The sequence below is a fragment of the Musca domestica genome, unplaced genomic scaffold (genome assembly GCF_030504385.1).
Source record: "Musca domestica strain aabys unplaced genomic scaffold, Musca_domestica.polishedcontigs.V.1.1 90, whole genome shotgun sequence".
Taxonomy (NCBI): domain Eukaryota; kingdom Metazoa; phylum Arthropoda; class Insecta; order Diptera; family Muscidae; genus Musca; species Musca domestica.
Window position 1 is genome coordinate 84,638 of NW_026712436.1, and position 26,504 is coordinate 111,141.

The 26,504-nt window shown below is 36.7% G+C and overlaps 2 protein-coding genes across 2 annotated transcripts; one reads left to right on the top strand and one right to left on the bottom strand.

The window, feature by feature from the left end:
* Window positions 1-2,934: 2,934 nt before the first annotated feature.
* On the top strand, window positions 2,935-3,476 carry LOC131806949 (cuticle protein 38-like). The gene is made up of 2 exons (XM_059131916.1): window positions 2,935-2,953; window positions 3,159-3,476. The coding sequence occupies exons 1-2, from the start codon at window positions 2,935-2,937 to the stop codon at window positions 3,467-3,469; spliced, it is 330 nt and encodes a 109-aa protein (XP_058987899.1). The 3' UTR covers window positions 3,470-3,476.
* A 4,943-nt stretch (window positions 3,477-8,419) lies between these two features.
* LOC101896082 (uncharacterized) lies at window positions 8,420-9,029 on the bottom strand. The gene is made up of 2 exons (XM_011295434.2): window positions 8,937-9,029; window positions 8,420-8,787 (listed from the first exon to the last, which is right to left on the bottom strand). Exons 1-2 carry the CDS (start codon window positions 8,946-8,948, stop codon window positions 8,548-8,550), a joined length of 252 nt encoding a protein of 83 aa, XP_011293736.1. The 5' UTR covers window positions 8,949-9,029; the 3' UTR covers window positions 8,420-8,547.
* Between the last annotated feature and the right edge of the window lie 17,475 nt (window positions 9,030-26,504).

Genomic DNA, 26,504 nt, shown 5'->3' on the forward strand with positions numbered 1-26,504 from the left:
GGAATTGTTTCAAATTTTGTATTTGAAGTTCGTAATGGATACTACAATTTAAGACAGAAAACTGCTGTGCATGTCCACGTCCGCATAAAACGGTACCTCCTGATATTCGTTATTTTGATGACTTTAGCTATTGTTTTTTTTTTGTTTTTTGTTTTTTTTTTTTTTTGAAAACTGTCAAGCTCGTTATAAATTGTGGAGGGTATTCCATGTTCGGCCCGGCGGAACTTACAGCTCTTTTATTTGTTTTAAAACCCTATTGGTGAATAATCACATTAAAAACTTTTTCTTTTCGAATAAGTATAGGAATGGACAAAAATCAAGGATTTTTTTGAATATTTTTTTTGGGAAAAAAAAATCTTTGATTTTTTTTAAATATTTTTACTAGGACCTCCTGGCCGCAAGATCTTGCAGATTTCATAATAACATTCTATAATGACTTATGAGCAGAAATCATGGATTTTTGTCAAGAATAGTATTCAGGACTTCCTAGGCAAAAGTTGTAGATTTTTAAACAAAACTAAGTCCTTCCTTTTAGTATCAGAATCGTATATACAGGGTAAAATGAAAAAAACTGCAACCAAATTCAGACTGCTTTCATTGGTAAGCCACTCGTCCGACAGCTTTTAAAATTATTCCAGTGACAGCTAATTATATTGTTTACAAGCGTTCAAAAGCATTTTGTTGAGAATTTTCCAGAAAAAAGTTATTCGTGATGGAATTCAAGCGTAATAGTGCGATTTCTTTATATGTGGCTGGAAAACCACAAGTAGCTATTATAAGAGCACTCTAGCATTTAAATGTGAACAAATCTTTTGTGTCTCGTACCATCGCTCGTTGCCGTGATACTGGTAGCGTAGCCCAACGTTAAGGAAGTGGACGGAAGAAAACAGCAACATCAGCAGAAATGGTTCGAAAACTAAAGAAGCGACTTTATCGAAAACCGCGTCGCGGTGTCCCAAAAATGGCTCGTGAGCTGAACATATCGAAATATTCCATTCGACTCAAAAGAGCTAAAGAGTTGCTTCGCTTGAGCGAAAGTGGTGAACTGCCGAAGTTGGTTTTCTCCGATGAGAAAACATTCGTTATCCAGCAGTTTGTAAACAAACGAAATGATCGTGTTTACTTGCCAAAGAGGTCAGCTGAAAATGTGCACCTTCGGTTGGCCACCAGAACTCAAGCGTCGACTATGGTGATGGTGTAAGCCGCCATAACAGCCGATGGTCGCTTTCCGCTCGTATTAATTGACCGTACCATCAGATTAAATAGCGAATATTATCGCGAAAGTATTCTGAAGGGTGAATTAAAGCTTTTACAAAATGAGATTCCTCGCTTCATTTCCAGCGCACAATGACCACCAAAATCTCCGGATACCAATCCGTTGGACTATTGTGTCTTGAGTATTTTGGAAAGCAAGGCTGGCACTAATAAAGACCAAATTGTCGATCACCTCAAGCAAGCGCTTCGCCGGGAATGGGCCAAAATACCACAGAGCAACATTCGGGTAGCGTGTGTATAATTCGTGCTAAAGGTGACCAATTCAATCAAATTTAAACATATTCTGAAATTTGATACTATTTCCGACATTTTTTGCTTTCATTCAATAAAATTAAATTAAAAATTATGGCGTTCTACTTTGTTGCGGCTTTTTTTATCTCACCCTATATGTGCTAGCTGAAGCTATATCTGAACCGATTTTCACCAAATTTTATGTAATTTCTTCTAGACTAAGTTCGATCGATGATGTGCAAAAATTCAAATCGTTTGGACTGATATTGGCCATTTGGTAAACAATTTCACCAATTTCAATAGGATTGATTGTGAAATTTCATCTCAATCGGATAATAAATACGACCTGCATTTTGTTCACAAAAATACACGGACGGACGGACAGATGGACTGGCATGAATAAATCGACTCAGAAAGTGATTCTATGAAGATTCTCAAAAATAACTATGGGTCTATCTTGCTTCCTCTTTCATGTTACAAACAAATGCACAAAGACATAATACCCTTACCACTACGTGGTGCAGGGTATAAAAAGGGAAGGTTCCAATTTTTTGTACATTCGTAAAATAAAAATTTCATGACTTTTGCGAAAAAACGTAAGAGACATGAGTCTTTTTGTTTTCGGTATATTATCCCGTTGATATGTCGCCTTTGGTCATCACAGTGTTATCACTACTTCTTTTGCCTAAGAACCCAGGGTGATATTATATCTATGTACAAACTTTTAAGAATGTAGCTGAAATGTAAGTCTTTTATTATTTACATAAGTATGGGCAAAATTATTCTTTCTCTGACTCATATGCCGGATGATAAATGTCGGAAATCCACATTTCATGCTGTAGGGTTACTTCCCATTCGAATTGATTACAAACATATTATCTCATCCTTAGACTAACATTTGAATACAATTATGAGCCAAGTCGAATAATGGTAATTTTTATTAATTCAATAACGACGACAATTTGTGGGAAGTGGGTGGACGGGAGATGGTTGGGTGGGTGTGGGTAATATCAATGATTACTTATGGCTGTGACCATTAAACGGTTGGCTTGGGCAAACATATAAACACAAACACATGTGTACAAACACATTCACCGAACACACATACCGGCCAACATATTTTATTCATTCATTATTGGACACGAGAGGAATTTTAATTACAACGATTGTGGTCGTGTGGGGGTGTTGACAGCAGCACTGATGTCCGTCGCTGATGATGATGATAATGATGGCCTTTGACTTATTGTTGGTCAGTTGGTCGATCGGTCGGTTGGCTGGCTGGCCGTTTGGCTTTAGTAATGTAAGCCAAGAAAATCGCCTCATTTAATGCGTCAAATGAACTCAATTAACCATGGTCAAATGCAAGCTGGCTGGATGGCTGGCTTGGCAAGCTTTTGTCTTTGGGGTGTTTGTGCGGTGGCTATAAATATGGAGGAGGCTCCAACAAGTAAGACAGTAGTTAACAATTATCGTTTAACTTGAGTCAAATTCAACAACAAAATCAACATCACATCAACATGTTCAAATTTGTAAGTACATCAAAGGAATAATTACGTAGTTAAGGATATTAGTTGGTGAAGGATTAACTAATTAACTTTTTCCTCTCTCTATCTCTCTCTCTCTCTCTTCCATTTTTGTTTGGATTATTTTCATATTCCAGATTGCTTTGTGCTTCTTCGCCCTCTTGGCTGTAGCTGCTGCTAAACCAGGTGTAGTTGCTCCCCTCGCCTACACCGCCCCCTTGGCCTATACAGCTCCTGCTGCCGCTGTTGTGGGTAGTGCTGCCTATGTTGCTCCCTATGCCTCAAGCTACAATGCCCATACCATTGCCCACTCGGCAGCCTTCCCTGCTGCCTATACTGCTCCCTATGTAGCAGCTGCACCTTATGTTGCATCTGCTCCTTACTATGCTGCCGCCGCTGCTCCCTATGTTGCAGCTCCCGCACCTCTTTTGTTGAAGTAATTTTTTGCCCGATAATGACTTGTTATTGACATCCAATAAAGTGCAAAATGAAAACGGAATAATTTTCACAGGAAAACTCTTGTTTTGAAATATTAATTTCCTTTTTTGGTGTATTTGAAATGACCATGGACAAAAGTGACATCCTTCCCCTCATTATCCTTAATGTTATCCTCCAATCATGTTGTTTTTGTTTGTGTTTTTTTTTTTTTGCAAGGATATTACTTCGAAACAAAGCGGAGACAGACACGTTTTGAATTCCGTCATTAAAATGTAATCGAGTAAGAGTTTAATTGCTTCTGGCTGTCTTCGCCATTATCAGTGTCACTGTCAAGAGGAGTATTGGAATTTAATATTGACTTTATTGGTAGAGATTTCATAATAAATATTTATTTTTAATTAGATTTTCCGGAAATTCAGTCCCGCAGGCAAATAGAATAGAGGTATGAGTGATGAAATTTCCGTTTTCCTCCATATTTTTACAATAGCTGAAAGTAAAGGCTTTTCCATATCTTAATAATGTGCTGAATACGGCCAAATACATGAATAATAAGTTTGAAAGTATAAGCTGGTTTGCCCACCGTGTATATATACTGAGTACCATAAAACTCAAAGATAAGGGGGATCGAGCCCTCTCAGAAATGTTAAATTTTAAGACTATTAGGGAACAATTTGACAGAAACAGCTCACATTTGGTTTGGAAAAATATTATTATACACTCCACCATTGAATGAAGGGTATATTAAGTTTGAAATTCCGTTTGTAACACCTCGAAATAAACAGGGTGAAATAAAAAAATTTCAACAAATTCAAACGGCATAATTTTTATATTTTTTTTTAAATTTTATTGAATGAAAGCAAAAAATGTGGGAAATAGCATCAAATTTTAGAATAAGTTTAGATTTTTTCCAATCAAATGGACAACCTTGCTTTCCAAAATACTACAGACGAAACTTTTGTGCCCATTGCGCTGGAAATGAAGCGAAGAACCTCATTTTGTAACCATTCTTGAGTGGCGCGTGCTGAGTCTTGTTGGAATGTCCAAGGTCTGCGGTCAAAGTGTTTGCGTACCCAAGGCTTTAATACACCCTCCGAATGGAATATTGCGATATGTTCAGCTCACGAGCCATTTGTCGGCTACGGCGACGCGGGTTTCGATCAAGTCGCTTCTTTACTTTTCGAACCATTTCTGCTGATGTTCTGTTTTCTTCCGTCCACTTCCTTGACGTCCGGGGCTGAAGTCACACTATCACGCTTGAATTCCATCACGAATAACTTTTTTTTGCGGAAAATTCTCACCAAAATGCTTTTGTACGCTTATAAACAATATAATGAACTATCACTGGATTAATTTCAACAGCTGTCGGACGAAGTGACAGCAGTCTTAGAAATGACAGCATTCTGAAGTTGGTTGCAGTTTTTTCATCTCACCCCGTATATTTTAGACTCCAGCATAAAATTCTATGTCGATTTAGCGATGTCCGTCCGTCCGTCTGTGTGGTTCTAATATGTGTATTATGTCTGCAGGACTTTTGGTATTGAAAATGGGTCATATAGATCCACGTTTTGGTATAGCCCCATATAATTATACCTCCCGATATTCAGTATTTTGATGATTTTAACGACATAATTCACCGGAAGTGTTTCAAATTTAGTATTTGAAGTTCGTAATGAATAGTACAGCCTAAGACAGAAAATTGTCTGTGCGAGTCTACGTCTTCGTATAGCCTCCATATAACGGTACCTATACCAAAACGTGGTCCTATATAGCCCAAAACCTGTAGGCCTAACACACATCTGAGTAATATTTTATATACCAACTTCATTTCGTTCGGGAGCGGAAGTGATTCCTACAGACGGATAGATGGGCAGACGGACAGACATCGCGAGATCAAAATTGAATTTTATGCTGAACACGAATGTATATTAGTGGGGTCTCTAAATTTCGAGATGTTACATACGGAATGACAAACCTAATATACCCTCCAAACTGTGGTGGAGGGTATAAAAAAGAAAGAGCTGCGGTTTGAATCTTGCAACTTTGCACGAGAGACAGTATTGGTACGTAGGCCTGTGATAAGGCTGCGTTTTTGGAAATTCCTACAGAAAAGGTATGAAAAGTGTTACAAATTTAATACTTTGTGTTGGACAAACGGAATGAGCTAGAATTCTAATAATAAATGACTAGAATGGAATGATAGTCAATGATGGAGTGTATGTTGGATGTACCAAATCTCTTTGGAAACTTCATGGTTACGAAAAGTTCTAAAATGCTACTAAGTTTTTAGAATGGTACCATTTGGTATTATTTGAGCGGATTCAAAATTGATATCTGGTATATGAATCAAGGTTGGAAAGTAAGATTGATACATAAAGGAGGGTTTCGAAATGTGTACTAAGTGTGCGAACTGTACTAAATGGTACTAAATTGGGAACAGTTTGGTTTAGGGTGTACGGATGAAGTTGGAATTTTGTAAATTTTTATTGAAGTCTTGTTAGTGGTTAGATTGTGATAAAAAGGTGGTTTTGTAAATGTATACGAAAAGTACTAAATAGAACTATATTGGGTATTGGGTGAAAGAATATAACTAGAATCTCGAAATTTGATATTGAGATCTCTTTTGGTATCTGAAATTAAGATATGAAGGTGGTTTTGGAAATGTATGCTATAATTGTACGAAAAGCACTAAATAGTGCTAAATTTGTTATTGGGTTGAAATCCTGTAATCCTTGTATTGGAGAGTTGAAATCCTGGAATTTGGTATGGATATTACTGTTGGTATCGATAGTTGGAAGAAGGAAGTGGTTTTGGAAATGTGTATCATAATTGTTCGAATGGTACTAAATTTGATATTGGGTGAAGGAATATAGCTGATATTCTGAAATTTTATATAGATGTCACTCTTGGTGTCTGTAGATGTCTGTCAGATATGGATGTGGTTTTGGAAATGTGTACCATAATTGTTCAAAAATTACTATGTGGCACTAAATTGGGTATAGGATGAAGGGATAGAACTGGAATCCAGAATTTTGATATTAAGGTCTCAGTTGGTATCTGGTGGCGGTTTGGCAAATACCTACTATAATTGTTCAAAAAGTACTAAATTATACTCACTGTTGGTATCTAGTATGGGTTGTTTGGATATGCGTACTATATGTTTGGGTGGAATCCTGAAATCTTAATCATTTAAGTTAATCTTGAGCCGAAAAGCTCCAAAAATTTCGAACATAGGGGTGCTTTTTCCCCACCATTTCACTGTGGAATTGAATATGTGTATATGTGGGGTAGTAATACACAACTGTTATTTAAGGCAGTTTGTCTTTTGTAAACGCCAGGTTAATTGTATGTATATATTTTATGTGCAGGATGAGATGAAACAAATGCAACCAACTTCAGACTGTTAAAATTATTCCAGTGACAGCTCATTATATTGTTTACAATCGTACAAAAGCATTTTGGGGAGAATTTTCCAGAAAAATGGTATACGTGATGAAATTCAAGCGTGATAGTGTGATTTCTTCAAATTTGGCTGGAAAACCACAAGTGGCTATCGTTAGAGCACTCCAGCATTTAAATGTGAATAAATCTTTTGTGTCTCGTACCATCGCACGTTACCGTGATACTGGTAGCGTAGCCCGACCGCAAGAAAGTTGACGTTAGAAAACAGCAACATCAGCAGAAATGGTTCGAATAGTAAAGAAAGATCGAAACCCTCGTCGCATTAGCCGAAAATGGTTCGTGAGGTGAACGTATAGCAATATCCAATTCAGCAAATATCGAAAAATTAGCCATTGAAATTCCAAAAAGTGAAAAAGCTGTAAGTTCGGCCGAGCCGAACTTTTAATACCCTCCACCATTTGGAATGAATTAAACAATTCTCAAAAACAATAAAATCCGTTAAAAATTTTATTAAAGTCTTAAAAATATCGAATGTAGCTGTTATAATAAGGTTTATACGACGACATTTACCTGCATAGGCAACTAAACCACTAAGCCATTACAACCATTACAATATTCAAATACGAAACTTAAAAAAAAATCGGTGAATATCGGGAGGTACAGTTTTATAGGGGCTATACGAAGACGTGGACCTGCACAGACAATTTTCTGTATTAGGTTGCAGCATCCGTTAGGAGCATCAAATACCAAATTTTAAAGAATTCCGGTGAATAATGTCACTAAAATCATCAAAAATCCGATACCTTCGTTTGGCCACCAGAACTCAAGCGGCGGTCATGGTGATGGTGTGGGCCGCCATACCAACCGATGGTCGCTCTCCGATGGTATTGATCGAACGTGTCATCAGAATAAATGGCGAATATCATAGCGAAAATATTCTGGATGGTGTATTAAAGCCTTGGGCACGCATTTTGGTCGCAGACCTTGGACATTCCAACAGGACTCAGCACCATCGCACACAGCACGCGCCACCCACGAATGGTTACAAAATGAGGTTCGTTTCCTCGCTTCATTTCCAGCGCACATACCAATCCGTTGGACTATTGTTTCTGGAGTATTTTGGAAAGCAAGGTTGGGTCGGTCACCTCAAGCAAGCGCTTCGCTGGGAATGGGCCAAAATACCGCAGAGCAATATTCGGGCAGCGTGTGAGGGTTTCATTGGCCATTTGAAGGTCATAATTCGTGCCAAAGGTGACCAATTAGAACAAATCTAAACTTATTCTAAAATTTGATGCTATTTCCAAAATTTTTTGCTTTAATTTAATGAAATTAAAAAATGGAGTTTGACTTTGTTGCAGTTTTTTGATCTCACCATGTTTGTATTGTGGAGTTCAGTTTTTAATATCACATAAATATTCTGTCTTTTCTAATTTAGTTATCAATCGGTATGACTCTCCAATATTTCAGACTTATGACATTCGCTTACATTTTTTCATCATTTTATTTAAGCTCTTCAATCCAGCTTCTAATAAAAATCCTTCATTGAAGATATATATTTTTCATTTGTAAAAATTTATTTAAAAAAATAGTGTATAGTATACGTTATAAAAATTAACGCTAGAAACAAATAAAATTCGCAATTATTTCTTTTAAATATTGAAATAATCAATTCATTCGTCGTTTAACGTCTGACAAAATAGGTGGCGCCCAAATGTGGATATGTGGCATACGCTGGATGGTAGTAGGAAGATGTGTATGCAGGATAATAGGCAGACGAGGCCACGACGGGGGTGGCAAAGGCTACGGGGGCTGCAACAGCATGAACGGGTGCCACAACTGGAGTGGCATAGCTGACACCAGTGGTCAACAAGTGTGGCTTAGCTGAGGCCAATGCCAGCAGAGCAAACAAGCAAATGGTCATCTGAAAGACAAATATTAAATAATTGTTTAGCGTTTTTGTGGTGGCGTGGTGGTGGCGGTGGCTGGGGGATATTGAACGGCATGAATACCACCAGCTAATCCATAATTTATGGCACTTTGTTGTCGTATTGGAATGTGAAAAATACTTACAAACTTAAACATGTTGTGGAAGAAGTGTTCTGTGGTTGCTTAGGTTTCCTGCCGTTCGTTAATTGCTGCGGTGTTGGCTATCACGGCTACCAGTGTCGATTGTCAGCGAATGGTCGCATGTCAATCATTTTTATAGCCGGACAGTAAGACAAGAGGGAATTCTCTTGGCATTTTGGGGGCGTTATGTTTGTGCCTTCTTCTTCTCCCATTTTATGTATTCCTTTATCCGTATTCTTTATGTAAATATATTTTGTTTGTTTTCAAGTCTGTTCTTTGCCATTTTATGGCGGGTTGGGTATGAATATGGGTTTTGGCAACCTTGGGCTGGATTTCGTTTTTGGTCTCTCAAATTGAAAAAAATGCCAAGACGAGGCTAGATTTTATTTTGGCTTTTATGTACGCATAATCAAAAATTTATTAATGAACCATAATATTCAAATTAATTGAAAACGTGAGAATGAGAATTTCACATGTTACCTGAAAGTAGAAATTCCGCGAAGAGGTACAGAGAAATATTTGATAATGGGATATTTACGATTTATTATCTGGTCATTTGTTTGTTATCCAAAGAGAATATGAATGAATGACAAAGTGACTGAAAATAATAACTGAAATATAAAGTAAGTAAAAACGACGATACGACGAATTTTTAATACCCTCCTCCTATAAACCCAAAAACTTGAATGTTCCGTTGATTTTTTTTAGACTTTGTAACAAAAACCTGATTTGTTAAAAATTGGGGCTGATACCATAAAAATGTCGAAATCAAGAGGTACCACTGACATCCAAAATTAGTAGCATTTAGAACTTTTTGAACAATTATCAAACCACCACCACATACCAACAGAGACCTCAATATGAAAATTCTGAACTCTAGCTCTATCCCTTCACCCAATACCCAATTTAGTACCACATAGTAATTTTTGAATAACTACTGTACCCATTTCCAAAACCACATCAATATCTGAACCACAGACACCAACAGTGACATCTACATCAAATTTCAGAATATCAGCTCTATTCCTTCAACCAATAACTGATTTAGTACTATTTAGTGCTTTTCTTAAAATCCAGCTCTGTCCCTTCACCCAATACCCAATTTAGGACCACATAGTAATTTTCGAACAATTCTAGTACACATTTCCAAAATCACCTCCATACCTTAACCTCAGATACCAAGAGTGACCTTAATATCGATTTTCAGGATCCGTCTCTTTTCCTTTAGCCAATACCAAATTTAGTATCATTTAGTGCAATTATAGTACGAATATCCAAAACGAGCTTCTTCTCTCAACCACAGACATAAAAGGTGACATCCATATCAAATTTTAGGATTTTAGCCTTATTCTTTTAGCCAATACCAAATTTAGTACCATTTAGTACTTTTTGTACGATTATAGTACGCATTTACAAAACAGTCTCCATATTTCAAATTCAGATACAAGCATCAAAATGCAGTTCAGATGCAAACATCAAATTCCACCCCATTACAAAATTTAGTGCAATTATGGTACGCATAAAGCCAGTTCTTTCTCAACCACAGACACAAACAGTAAAATCTATATCTAATTTCAATACTACCTCAATATCAGAATCCGACATTCCGACAGTAATCTTATTTTCAGATATGAGGACACCAGCTCTATTTGTTCACCTAAATTTAAATTGTACCAAATTTAGTACCATTTAGTACACATAAGTAAAAATAGAAATCTTATTTCCAAATTTCAGGATTCCAACTCCGTCCGGTTTTCCTAAAATTTAGATTGTACAAAATTTAGAACCATTTAGTTAACATGAGTGCGAGTTCAATACTAACTACATACCTCATTCCTACAAGGTGAGATAAAAAACTGCAACAAAGTCAAACACCATAATTTTTACATTTTCATTTAAATTTTATTGAATGAAGGCAAACAATGCAGGAAATAGCATCTAATTTTAGAATAAGTTTAGATTTGTTGGAATTGGTCACCATTGGCACGAATTATGACCTTCAACGGCGAATGAAACCGCCACACGCTGCCCGAATGTTGCTCTGCGGTATTTTCGCCCATTCCCGGCGAAGCGCTTGCGGTGAGGTATGAGGTATTTTTTAGTGCCAACCTGCTTTCCAAAATACTCCAGACACAATAGTCCAACGTATTGGTATCCGGAAATTTTGGTGGCCATTGTGCGCTGGAAATGAAGCGAGTAATCTCATTTTGTAACCATTCATGGGTGGCGCGTGCTGAGTGCAATGGTGCTGAGTCCTGTTGGAATGTTCAATTCAATTAACGGTCGAGCGGAGAGCGGCCATCGGATGTTATGGCGGCCCACACCATCACCATAGCCGGCGCTTGAGTTCTGGTGGTGCTGAGTCCTGTTGGAATGTTCAATTCAATTAACGGTCGAGCGGAGAGCGGACATCGGATGTTATGGCGGCCCACACCATCACCATAGCCGGCGCTTGAGTTCTGGTGCACATTTTCAGCTGACCTATTTGGCAAGTAAACACGATCATTTTGTTAGTTTTTGTAGAAAACCAACTTCGGCAGTTCACCACTTTCGGCCAAGCGAAGCAACTCTTTAGCTCTTTTGAGTCTATTTTCTTTCCGTTGCGGTGTAAATTCTTGCACTTTTTGGAATTTCAATGGATTTACCCCGAGCTCATTTTTCAATATTTGCCGAATGGAATCTTGCGATATGTTCAGCTCACGAGCCTTTTCGGCCACTGCAACGCGGGTTTCGATCAAGTCGCTTTTTTACTTTTCAAACCATTTCTGCTGATGTTGCTGTTTTCTTCCATGCATCGGGCTACGCTACCAGTATCACGGTAACGAGCAATGGTACGAGCCACAAAAGATTTATTCGCATTTAAATGCTGGAGTGTTCTAACGATAGCCACTTGTGGTTTTCAGCCAAATATAAAGAAATCACACTATCACACTTGAATTCCATCACGACTAACTTTTTTCTGGAAAATTCTCACAAAAATGATTTTGTACGCTTGTAAACAATGAGCTGTCACTGGAATAATTCTAACTGATGTCGGAAGAATGGCTCAGAAATGACAGCAGTCTGATTTTGTTTGCCGTTTTTCATCTCAGAGACAGAGACTAGACTTACTTAGGAACTAGTTTCAGCTGATGAAAAATATCTGAATATTTAGTTAATTCAAATAATATGGGTTCCTTAATTTTTCGCTTTTTCCATATTTTAAAATTAAAAAAATATTTAATCAAAAATGTGTCCCTAATTAGTTGGCCACCACTGTATATCACTGTGGGAGAGCATTTCAGAAGATTCTCTCCACAATGTGGAGTCCACATGTATTTCAATAAATATCAGTAGAATTTCTCATCAAGTTTTTAATTCATTATTTTATGAATTAATTAAATCGTTCTCTGCGATATGTGCCTTGTATGTACAAATACATATAAATTGTCTATGTACATACATAAATATGTATTGTTTGAGTATTTTCCGTTTTGTATGGCAAATGAGCCGCATAGCCGACTTGTTGACTTTTGGGTTGGCTGGTGGCACGTTGTGAAAATATTTTTATGAAATATTTTGCCAATCATTTGATATTTATCGCTGCTCAAATAAAAAAAATGTTTTCTTATGTCAATACTAAAATCTCGCGAAGAGGAGGAGATCTTAACTTGTATTAAATATTTCACTGGAGGAGATGGCTTATTTCGTATCCTCATATTAGCATATTTAGAAGGGTGTTGTTATTTCCTTTGATGCCACTTGATGTTTGTATTTTTTACAGCCCATAGACATGTTGAACGTGTGTGGATTTTGCTGGCTTAGATATTGTTTGAATTTTATGATCGCATTTTTGACTACAACACTATTTTTCGAAAGGAAATCATCGTAACCAGTCGAACATTTACATTTGGACATAAAACATAAATAGTTTAGTGGGTAAAGAAAAGTGTAGAACAAACCAACTCATAACACCGTGTGACTCAAAAAAAAAAAAAATATAGAAGAAATATCTAAAAAAAAACACGTGTAATGGCGTTTTGAAAGTTGTTTATTGCAAAGTAGTCTTAGTAGGTAATTTCCCAGTTCATCACTGTTTATACCCTACACCACAAGGTGGTCAGGGTATTATGTCTTTGTGCATTTGTTTGTAACAGGCAAAAGGAAACGAGATAGATCCATAGTTCCTTTTGATGATCTGCATAGAATCACATTTTGTAAACAAAGTACAGTTCGCATTTATTGCACTATCCAGATGAAATTTTGCACAAAGTATTTGTTTGGCCCAAGGACGAACCCTATTGAAATTGGAGATAATCGGTCAAAGTTTAGATATAGCTGCCATATATATCTTCGTCCGATTTGCCTTTTATTGTGCACCAAACGTGTAATATCGCCCGAATTTTTGCACATACAACCAAATTTGGCCTGAAAATAAGTATGCCAATCGGTTCAGATATAGCTATAGCTCCCATACATAACTTCGTCCGATTTACCTTTTATTGTACACCAAACGTCGAATATTTGTCTAAATGGGATCGAATTTGGCACTTACGAATTAAGTCTAGAAGCTAGTATGTCAAATTTCGATAAGATCGGTTCAGATATAGCTATAGCTCCCATCCGATTTGTTATATTTGTTCATCCGATTTGTTATATTTGTTACCCACAGCCGTAATATGCACTCCGTAACAACGATATTCTGGGAAATATATCAAATACAGCTCAGAAATATCTTTGCCAAATTTTATCGAGATCCGAGGTTCCGATTTGGATATAGCTCCTATATATATCTTTATCCGATTTCAAATTAATTGTGCACCAAACGGACAATACAACTCCGAATTTAAAAGATGCTTCGGCACATTTAGTCCTTTGAACTTTAAATTATAATTATAATCATAGCGTGTATGATTGAATTCTCCCATAAAAACTTTTGATTGTTATGTGGAGTTCTACTAAATTAGCAAAGTGGTGTAGGGTATCATAAAGTCGGGCCCGTCCGACTTTAATACTTTCTTTACTGATTTTTTTTAATTTTTGGATTTATGTTCTCTAGAATCATTGAATTTAGGTATATATAGTGTCTTTGTCAATGTTACAGATAACAACACTAAAATTATTTCGTTTCAAACTTTGAAACTAAGGCGAGTCACCCAATAGTTCTCTTCAATCTATTTTTCAAAAAAAAAAAAAAAAAAAAAATTATAAATCCCTTTAGACATACAAAAAATTTGGCTTTCAATATTTTACCTTGTGAGGATTTCTGACGAAAACAAAGTTCTATGTTACCTTTTCCGTATTGACTTTTAAAAGGCAAAAAAATCTATAAAAAAAATAAAATTTTCGCATTTTTTGGCAACATTGACTCAAATATTGAATTTAACATAACCTCATATACAGTAAGATCCTAACCCTAAAACAAGTTTTAATATTTTTAATTTCCAAACGTTTAGACAAGGTGTATTCCGGTACGTAGTGAAATTTTGAAAAACTGTAAGCAATTTCAGACTGCTGTCAGCCGCAGTCACTCGTCCGACAGCTGTTAAAATTATTCCACTGACAGTTCATTATATTGTTTACAGGCATACAAAAGCATTTTGGTGAGAATTTTCCAGAAAAAGAAAAGAAAGTTATTCGTGATGGAATTCAAGCGTGATAGTGTGATTTCTTTATATCTGGCTGGAAAACCACAAGTGGCTATTATTAGAGCACTCCAGCATTTAGATAATAGAATAAATCGTTTGTCTCTTGTATCATCGCTCCTTACCGTGATACTGGTAGAGTAGCCCGACGTCAAGGCAGCGGACGGAAGAAAACAGCAACATCGGCAGAAATAGTTCGAAAGTAAAGAAGCGACTTGATCGAAACCCGCATCGCAGTGGCCGAAAAATGGCTCGTGAGCTCAACATATCACAATATTCCATTCGGCAAATATTGAAAAATTTGCTCGGGGTAAAGCCATTGAAATTCCAAAAAGTGCAAGAACCACAAAAGAAAGAAAATAGACTCAAAAGAGCTAAAGAGTTGCTTCACTTGGCCGAAAGTGGTGAACTGCCGAATTTGGTTTTCTACGTCTCCGATGAGAACACATTCGTTGTCCAACAAAAGTGATCGTGTTTACTTGCCAAGGAGGTCAGCTGAAAATATGCACCTTCGGTTGGCCACCAGAACTCTAGTGCCGGCCATGGTGATGGTGTGGGCCGCCATAACAGCCAATGGTAGCTCCTTGCTCGTATTAATCGATCGTGGCATCAGAATAAATGCCGAAAATATTCTAGAGGATGTATTTAAGCCTTGGGCATGCAAACATTTTTGCCGCAGACCTTGGATATTCCAACAGGACTCAGCACGCGCCTTCTAAGAATGATCACAAAATGAGGTTACTCGCTTCATGGCCACCAAAATCTCAGGATACCAATCCGTTGGACTATTGTGTCTGGACTATTTTAGGAAGCTAGGTTGGCACTAAAAAATAACAAAGCGTCTATCGCCTCAAGCAAGCGCTTCGCCGGGATTGGACCAGAATACTGCAGAACAACATCTGGGCTGCGTGTGACGGTTTCGTGCCAAAGGTGGCCAATTCGAACAAATCTAAATTAATTCTAAAATTTAATGCTATTTCCGAAAATGTTTTCTTTCATTCAATAAAATTTAAAAAACAATTAAGCAAAGGCTATAGTCGTGCGAGGCCGACCATGTGATGCCCTACAACACTACAATCCCCTTTTGTCCAAATCCGCTTTGGAAGGTTTCTCTTTTGAAATGATGTCATAGAGCACTGCTCAGATATTACCCTTAGCTGACCAGGGACATTTGCCCAATATTTACGCACTCCGTCGTGCTGTTAGCTACAGCTTAATATAATCCAATGGTCATCCCAAATTCTAGACTTTTTCACTGTCCTCAACTCTCTTGTCACGTAAAATTCCGTGTCGATTGGTTTCATTCATGTGATCAGGAAATTTTTTCTGTTTTTAGTTCATTTGAACCCCTAAATATTTTACGATCATCTCCAAATGCAAGAGGCCCGTTTATATCTCCAAATTTAGACTCATTTATATAATTTGCTTGTCTACGATATTTGACTATATTCGTCAACGAAATCAGCATAAAAAAGCCATTTATGTTTTTTGGATTTCGCCTGTAAATTAGTTGCAGCGTTTCGGTAGAAAGGAAATGTTGGCATTTTTTCACATAAAAGTAGTGGTCCATGCTACCCGCTGTAATAAACTCTAACTTCATGCGAGATTTCGTGTTCTTTGGTTTATATTTATGACCTTTATAGCGGCTACAAAATCAGGAACGTTCGTCCATTTCAACCCCTAAATATATTGCGGAAATCTTTAAAATCAGTAGGTCTAGCCCGTCTAAGCCTAATCTTACCCTTAGGAAATTTTTCGTGAGGATCGGACGATAATTGCAATCTGTATATAATATCCCCAACCTGTGTTGCAAGGTAAAAGAAATTTTACAAAATGTACTCTTCAATATTATAAGTCAAATTGAAAAATCGCATGCAGTAAAAAATATATGAACAATTAAAACAAGTAAGCAAAGGCTATAGTCGTGCGGGGCCGACCATGTGATACCCTACAACACTACAATATGTTGGAAGCCCCTCTATGTCCAAATTCATTTTGGAAAATTTCGATATTAAATAATGTCATAGAGGCCTGTCCAGATGTTACCCTTATTTACGCATTCCGCCGTGTTGTTATGTATTCGAAAAAAAAAAAAAAAAATCACAAAAGCCATGGTCCATTGTACAATCCAATGGTCATCCAATTTGCTCGACTTCTTTCCTCTTTCAGGAAAATGATTTTTTTTTTCCATAACAGTAGGCTTTAATTCTCACCCTAACGCTACCCCATGAAAAATTTTGTAAGGATCGGACGATAATTGCGACATGTATATAATACCTTCAACACATAGTGTTGGGGGTGTAGAAAAACTTTAAAAATTTTCAATTCAAAATTGTAGATCAAATTGAAAAAATCGCATGAGATAAAAAATATGATAAAAATTGAAAAATAAAAATGTAACAAAAAATATTAACTTTTTTATTGGCAGATTTTTACCGCGATTTTCTTTGATTTTATCCTTTTCTGCCAAGAGACCATTCCGAATTGATGAAAATTGTGAAAATCAATCCAGCGGTTCTTGACTTATCAGCGATATAACTAACATTCCCTTCATTGATATATGAGATTGCTATATATACGAGATTTTGGATATGAGCATTAATGTAACGGTCAGAAGTGAAATTTTCGTGTTTTTTGTGATTTCGCCAGGATTAAAAATATTCGCGGTTCAGTGGAAAATTTCGTATTTTTTACAAAAAAAAAAGTTATGGTCTATTTTGCCCGGTAAATGTGGTCCGATGATCATCCAAATTTGTACGCTTCTTCCCAGTCCTTAACTCTAACTCCATGCGAAATTCTGCGCCGATTGGTCTATAATTGTGGCCTGTAGAGCAACTGCAAAATCAAGTATTTTTTCTGTTTTTGGTCAATTTCAACCCCTAAATATTTTGCGATCATCTCCAAAAACAATAGGGTTCTATTCCGACCCTAACCCCATCTCCATTTTCAATTTCGTGAGAATCGGACCATAATTGCGACCTGTAGCTTGATTACAAATTAACATGGACAGACGGACGAACGGACATACATAGCTAGATCGACTCGGCTCGGCGAGCTAGGAAGATCCATATATACTTTCCTATGTGGGACCCCAATATTTCGATGTGTTACATAATTTTTGGCCCAATCAAACTTATAATACCCCCAACACATAGTATTGTAGGGTATAAAAATGTCACAAAATACTATTGTCATCTTTTTGTGCGATATTTTTAGATTTTATACTTTTATGGCAAGAGGATATTTTGAATTGACAAAATTTGTCGAAATTCTATTCTATTCTTGATATATAAGCATTCTAGCTTATAATGTATTTTTTGTATATATTTCAGAATTGACCTGTTCGTCTGTTTGTGATTTCGCCGGGATTAAAAATATTCGCGGTTTAATGGAAAATTTGACTTTTGTTTAACACAAATGTTAATGTCTATTTCACCCACTAAATATTACCCGATGACCATCAAAAATAGAAGGCTTCCGCCCAGACCTAAGCTCTAGCCCCATGGTAACTTCCGCTTCGATTGGTGTTTAATTGCGACCTGTAGAGCAACTGCAAAATCAGGAAATTTTTCAGTTTTTGGTCCATTTCAACCCCTAAATATTATGCGATCCTCTCCAAAAGCAATAGGCTTCTATTCTGGCTTAGCCCCACCTCCATTCTAATTTCGTTAAGATCGGGCCATAATTGCGACCTGTAGAGGATAGACGGACATACATAGCAAGATCGACTCAGCTCGGCGAGCTTCGGAGATCCATATATACTTTCCTATGTGGGAAACCAATATTTCGAGGTGTTACATAATTTTTGGCCCAATCAAACTTATAATACCCCCAACACACAGTGTTGTAGGGTATAAAAAATATGGCGTTTGACTTTGTTGCTGTTTTTTTTATCTTTTTACAAAAGTGCAACACCAAAATTTGCAGTATCCTAAGAATTTTCTCTTTTGTCATAATTTCATCAATTGCGTAACTCATTTCCTTATCCTTGCATGATAGTTCTTGTAATCAAGGGTCTCTAAAAGGGTTGCTATTAATGTTCATCTCCAATTAATGATCCATTCATAAGTTTCTCGACTGTTTTTTTTTTAATCATACATCTTCTGGATTAACTATTTGGTTACCACATTTATCTTCATGAATAGCATTTTTATCATTTTAAGTTGGTGCATCCAGTCCCTTAACAAGACGCCAGGTGTCCAGTTACAAAAATCAGTTGCCAAAATTGATCCCTGGGAAGGAAATCTTGTTTTAATATTCAGGCAAATTTAAAATTCGATTGAAAATCATTTGCTAGACCATTTTCAAAGTTAATTGCCTAAATTGAAGAGTAACCCTTCATTTGATCTCTTCTCTGAGGTGTCTTCTATTGGAAAGTGTTGCTTGTTGCATTCATCCATCCAGCCATTCATCCATTCATTCATTGCCTTATCTTCCGTTCTTTGTCCGATGGTCATTGCAATCAATGGCCATTTAAAAGACTTCTAATAACCTTGTCAATCAATACTCAATTCATAGCTAAAATTCTCATTAAGTTCGGATGAGGCGAAAGACTTCTTCTTCTTTTCTTGTGTCCGAATTGTGGGCTCTCAGATCATTATCGCAAAAATTTACACCAACCATTTTATATGTGTACTCAGCATTTGTAAGTTAGACATCCAGGCCTTGGAGTTTGAATGTGTCTGTGTGTGTGCATATATGTATGCAATACAATATGTGTGTGTGTATATGTGTGACATTAACGTATCACATAAAGATGATGACGCCGTGTTTGGCATCGTAAAGTATGTGACCAATTCATGTCATTCGGATGGGTCTCGGAAATGTGCACGCATCCATCCAAGCCAAAGCCTTAACTATTTAGGATTACTTTTTTCCTTAGCATCCCCTCCCCCGACCCTCTTCACTCCTCACCAGGTTGTGTTTTTCAAATGCTAACGTGGGTAGTTGTGTATTCCCTTTTGGCCTCATACCCGCATGCTTTGCAGTTAGTTACAACTGTTACGTGTGGACTTTACACGCTTCCCTCAGAGATCGGTGTGTGTGTGTGTGTGGAGATTCTTTTTATGAATGCACATTTATTCACAGAAATGGACGCCCCTCCTCACCCACCCCCTCGAGTTATTGGCTCAGAGTGTGTGTTTATTGGGTTACTGCAGGGAGATTTGTTTTCAGCTCAGTGGCTGGCTCATGGGGCTTGGACTGGGTTGGTTTATGATGCCACACGTAATTTGATTGTGTCATAATTTGTTAGGATTTGTTGTCTCCCAGCGCAGAATGCGGGCCATATGGATGAGTGAGGATACGTGCGGTGAAATAAACGCAAGTCCGAATGAGAAGTCATGGATTTTTTTCGATTCGTTTCGGTTCGGTGTTTTTGGGGGGGTTCTTTATACATTTTTTTTTATTGTTTTATTGAATTATGAAGTTTAAGATGCCAAATTGCCGGTACGTGTTCGCTCAAAGAAATGGATGAGAGTTGATTTTATTAAGACATTGATTAGGACACTGTAGATAACTGTTGCTGTTGCCATGGCAATGGTTAAGTGCGGATATGATTTGGAATATTGATTGGAAATTTATTGAGGCCGCAGTCACTGATGTCGAGAGGGGTACTTCAAATTCGAAAATGCAGTGCATAATTTTATAGATACCCCAAGTTTTGGGGTTGAGAGGGATGAACTAGATATTAATTACACTATGCAACAAAATTCACTTGTTTTAATAATTACAGAAGCAGATTATGAAAGTAGAGCTAAAAATAGAAGACAAAGTGTTTTGAAGGCGTACATCGCAAAGTAACCAAAATAGAGGGAACAATTTAACACTCCTCAACATTCCTTGAATTTTTCGGATTGAGATTCCTTGGAATATTTATATTCTAGGTACTCAGTGTTGTCGGCAATTTTGCTGATAACAACACGATTATTTTTGAAATATGGCTAAACACTCCCTTTAACCGGAATCGTACCAAGTCAAAATAGATCGTAGCAAGTCTAGATCCTACGTAAACCCCAGAAATTCATATATATTAAAAACGCATTTTAGGGTTAAGGCCATATTTTATGTGAGTTCATGCAACAATCTCCAAATCGTTTTAGAAGATTTATGTTAAAGATAAAAATATTCTTCAGTAAATTTTACTATAAGTTACTATATTTTCATTGTGAATCATATATTTTAATAAATGTGAATCATATATTTTAATAAAAAAAAAAAAAAAAAAACATTTCCCTATTTTACGATTAATTTTTCCCTTGAATTTTTACGAATCGACGCCTGAAAGTACCTTAAAATTTCCTCAAAATCTTTTGTTTTAAATATTACCAAGGATACTGTTAGTAAAACCATTGCACAATGGACCGACATCCCATGTTCTGTCTAAAACTATTTCAACGTCTCTATATGTTAACCCTCAAAACCCGCAGTGATCTGAATGCCAGATTTCAGCTCCATCGCTTCACACATCTGCGCATTTTGTGGCGCTGTTCTCTTTTCGTACGTTCTTGAGTCGCACTACCAAAACCACCTTCCCTAACTTCTCTTAACTACAGACACCAGAAATGACATCCATATCAAATTTCAAGAATCCAGCCCTGTCTCTCTACCCAAAACAAAATTTAGTAGTCTTTAGTAATTTTGGTACAACTGTATCTCAATTACAAATACCCATATAGGGCTCAATGTCAAATTTGAGGGTTCCAGCCCTATCCCTTATCCCCAATATCGAATCAAGTACAGTTTAATAAAAAATATAGGATACGTTTCCAAACCACTGCAAAATCTCAAAGACATCAGTACTATCAGTAATAGAAATATCGAATTTTAGAATTTTATCTCTATCCCTTCACCCAATACCAAATTATGTACTATTTAGTACTTTTTTATGATTATAGTCCAAATTTCCAAAGTCAGCTCCATATGTCCAGACTACACATGAACATCTACCATAATACCAAATTTCATATATAAAACACCATATGTTCACTCAATACCAAATTGTACCAAATATAGAACTAGTTAGTACTTTTCGTGCAGTTGTAGTACACATTTCCAAAACCAACTCTTTATCACAAGCCCACCATCAACAGGAACCCAATACCAAGATTTCAAATTGCATGCTTCTTCCGTTCTAGCAAAATGGAATTGTATCAAATTAATATCATTTACTACTTAGTACACATTTCCAAAATCACCTCCCTTCTAACAAATGATGTGACATAAATGACATAATTCCAAATGGTATAAATTTTGTGCTTGTTGAACGCATTTCCAAACCCAACTCCTCAGCGGACATCTCAATACCAACATTTTAAATTTCCTGGTCCATCCGTTCACCCAAATCCGAATTGTACCATATTTAGTACCATTTAGTACAGTTCTTACACTTAGTACACAACCACATTACAAGTTTCCCAACGTAATTCTTATACGTAAACGTAATCACCAAAATGGTACCAAATATAGAGCTTTTTAGTACTTTTTCGAATTAAAAGAAAACAAGTAAAAAAGCTATAAGTTCGGACGGGCCGAACTTTGAATACCCTCCAACATTTCGTACAAATTTAACAATTTTCAAAAAAAAAAAAAAAAAAAAAAATCAAATCCGTTAAAAATTTTGTTAAAATCTTAAAAATACCGAATGTAGCCGTTATTTTAGGGTCTATAGGACGACTTGGACCCGCACAGACAACTTTTGTCACAAGCTATTACAATATTCAAATTCGAAACTAAAAAAAAATCTGTTTATAATGTAGTTAAAATCATTAAAATACCGTATGGGGAGGTACCATGGGGATTATAAAACGTGGACCTGCACAGGCAATTTTCTGTCTTAGGCTGTAGTATCCATTACGAACTTCAAATACCAAATTTGAAACAATTTCGGTAAATAATGTCGCTAATATCATCAAAATACCGAATATCGGGAGGTACCGTTTTCAATACCAAAAGCCCTGCAGACATAATACACATTTGAGTAAATTTTTATCAACATTCTTCATTTCGTTCGGAAGCAAGAGTGATTGCTACAGACGGACGGATATCGTTAAATCGACATAGAATTTTATGCTGATCAAGAATATATATACTTTGTGGCGTCTAAGATGTATATTTCGAAGTGATACAAACGGAATAACAAACTTAATATACCCTCCATACAATGGTGGAGGGTATAATAAATCGTAGAAAAATACCTCCCAAATGAAACCGCTTATATGGGGGATCAACGAAGACGTGGTAAGTAATTTTTTCTTATAGGCTGTAGTACCATTTCAGAATTTATGAATACGAAATTTGAAACAATTCTGGTAAGTAAAACCCTTAAAATCATCCAAATACCGAATATTAGGACGTACAGTTATATGGCTGCTATATGAAAACATTGACCTTGAAATGGCCCATTTTCTTAGCCTGCCTACTGGCAAAATACACATCACAATTCGCTCGAAAGATAGCGTGATTACACAGACAGATATACATATAGACAGACAGACGGACAACAAAAGATCGACTTAGAATTTTACGATGATTAAGAATATATATACTTTGTTGGGTCTAAAATGAGTTTTTCGAGGAGTTACAAATGGAATGACAAAGTTAATATACCCTCCATAGAATGTTGGAGGGTATAAAAACATTTTTAAGACTTCAGCAGACTTCAAATTATTTTCCTTAATTTGTTTCTTTTAAATCACACCCCAATTACCTTTGCAAAAATGCATTTGTCTTCCTGTCAAATTTATTTTTAATTGAAACATTTAAACTTCGACATTTCATACCATAGCTCACTTAGACAAATGTATAGTTCAATGTCTGATACCCTTATTTTCCTATTAATTAGACGGTCGATATACAAACATAAAAAAATATCCTTGTTATTTAATTACAAACCTTTTTTTCGCAAATGTTTTTCTTTTGCCCACATTTAATGGCCATGATTTTTTTTTACCTGCTTAGAAAATGTGCGGTAAGTTCATTCTGAATAGACAAAAATAATTGCCAAAGTTTATTCAACGAAACACAACACGACCAAGGTTGCAAGGACTCTACTTCCTAACCCCCTACCACACCGCTGTGGCAGTCAATCCTGGGTTAATTATTTAGGATGTTTAAATTGTGGATGGGAATAATGACAACTCTCACGCGGCTGGTGTTGGTGTTGCTGCTGTTGTTGTTGTTTTATTATTATTTTGGGCCAAACTAATTAAAGCCCGTTAAAGACAAATATTTGACACGGTTGTAATTTCAACGTTTCATTAAATGCTACGTAAACGTTACGTGATGTTCGTAGGTGGGGTGGGTGTCAGCAATTCGCCACTGGAAAAATAGAGGGGGGAGGATGTGTGGAGGAAGACTGTGTGTTGCCAATTTGGAGTGATGGAAAATTAAATTGAGAGGGGGCAAGTTTCAGTCGCGGCAGGTACATACCCTCAGTCTATGGTCTGTATAGCTAACTTGGCAAAAATCCATGAAAAAAACTGTACTTTTTCACAGGAGGCCTCGAAAATTTTTGAAAACCCCTGGAGAAAATTACGATTTTGCCAAGGAAATAAAAAAATATATACAATTTCATCAGTCTATATAGCCACGAAGGATAGTGAAATAACTGACTAGCTGACTGACTGACTGAGAATCAACGCCAAGACGAAACAGCTGAAGTTAAAATCTTAAAATTTTGCAAGAAGCTCAGTCTAGGTGCGCAAGCGTGTGATTAGGCTGCGTCTTTGCAAATTTGTGCTAAAAGAGTACGAAATGTACTAAAACGTGCTAAAAATTGTATACAAAACGAAATGAGCTAGAATTTCGAATCTAAAATTTGAAATGAGAATTACCGCCAGAGTGCAGGATAGATGTGCCAAAAAGTTTTTGGAAATTCCAATTTTAATGTTACGAAAAGTTTTAAAATTGTACTAAACTTTTAAAATGGTATCATTTGGTATTATGTGGACGGATCGAGTTAAAAATTGAAATTGAGTACGAGAATCAAAGGTGGAAAGCAAGTTTGGTACATGAAGGGGGTTTTGGAAATGTGTACTAAGTTTGCGACCTGTACTAAATTTGGTATTGGGTGAAGGGATAGGGGTGGAATCCTGAAAATTTAATATTGTATTCTCTGTTAGTATCTGGGATTGGGATTCGGAGGTGGAATCCCGAAATTTGATATTGAAATCTTTGTTGATATCTTGGATTGAGGTTTGGAGGTGAGTCGATGAAGGAATAGAGCTGGAATTCTGAAAATTGATATAGATGCCATTGTTGGTGTCCGTGGTTCAGACCTGGTGATGGCTTGCAAGTGCGTAGTATATTTGTTCGAAAAATAATAATTGGTACAAATTTTGGATTATTGACATTCGGTTATACGATCACTTTTTGTGAGTTGGGGTTGATGTATGGAGGTAGATTTAGAAAAACGTACCAAAAAGTACTAAAATGTATTAAATCTGGTATTCAGGAAAGAGATAATGCTGGAATTTGGGATGAAGATCTTTGATGTTGTGTAGGATTCATTAATCAAAGACTTTTGGAAATGCGAACATTAAGTGTAGCAAAAGTGTGGGTTTTGTATGAAAACTATGTTTGGGAAGTAGGGTTGATGTCAGCAGGTGGTTTTGGAAGAACTATAGGTTGAGATGAAAAGACTGCAACCAATTTCAGACTGCTGTCATTTCTAAGTCACCCGTCCGACAGCAGTTAAAATTATTCCAGTGACATCTCATTATATTGTTTACAAGCGTACAAAAGCATTTTGTTGAGAATTTTCCAGAAAAAAGGTATTCGCGATGGAATTCAAGCGTGATAGATAGTGATTTCTTTATACTCGGCTGGAAAACCACAAGTGGCTATCGTTAGAGCACTCAGCATTAAAATGTGAATAAATCATTTGTGTCTCGCGTAGCCCGACGTCAAGAAAGTGGACGGAAGAAAACAGCACCATCAGCAGAAATGATTCGAAAAGTAAAGAAACGACTTGATTGAAATCCACGTCGCAGTAGCCGCAAAATGACTCGTGAGCTGAACATATCGCAAATTCCATTCGGCAAATATTGAAAAATGAACTCGTGGTAAATCCATTGAAATTCCAAAAAGTGCAAGAACTTACTCCGCAACAGAAAAAAATAGACTCAAAAGAGCAAAAGAGTTGCTCCGCCTGGCTAACAGTAGTGAACTGTCGAATTTGGCTTTCTCCGATGAGAAAATACTCGTTTTCCAGAAGTTTGTAAACAAACAAAATGATCGTGTTTACTTGCCAAATAGGTCAGCTGAAAATGTGAACCTTCGGTTGGCCACCAGAACTCAAGCGCGAGCCATGGTGATGGTGTGGGCCCCCATAACAGCCGATGGTCGCTCTCCGCTCGTAATAATCGACCATGGCATCAGAATAAATGCCGAATATTATCGCGAAAATATTCTGGAGGATGTACCTTGGACATTCCAACAGGACTCAGCACACGCCACCCAAGAATATGAGGTTCCTCGCTTCATTTCCAGCGCACAATGGCCACCAAAATCTCCGTATACCATTCCGTTGGACTAATGTGTCTGTAGTATTTTGGAAAGCAGGATTGGCACTAAAAAATACCAAAGTGTCGATCACCTCAAGCAAGCGCTTCGCCGGGAATGGGCCAAAATACCACAGAGCAACATTCGGGCAGCGTGTGAAGGTTTCATTGGCCGTTTGAAGGCCATAAATCGTGCCAAAGGTGACCAATTCAAACAAATCTTAACTTACTCTAAAATTTGATGCTATTTCCGAAATTTTTAGCTTTCAATTAATAAAATTTAAAAAAATTTAAAAATTATGGAATTTGACTTTGTTGCAGTTTTTTTTATCTGTATTTTCTATTTCGCTTAAAATTCCATCATTCTCAAATTTTGGCGAGCATTGATGCCCTTTATTTGCAACCGGCAGTAAAGAAACAGTATAGAACCATCCTAACCGTAGTTA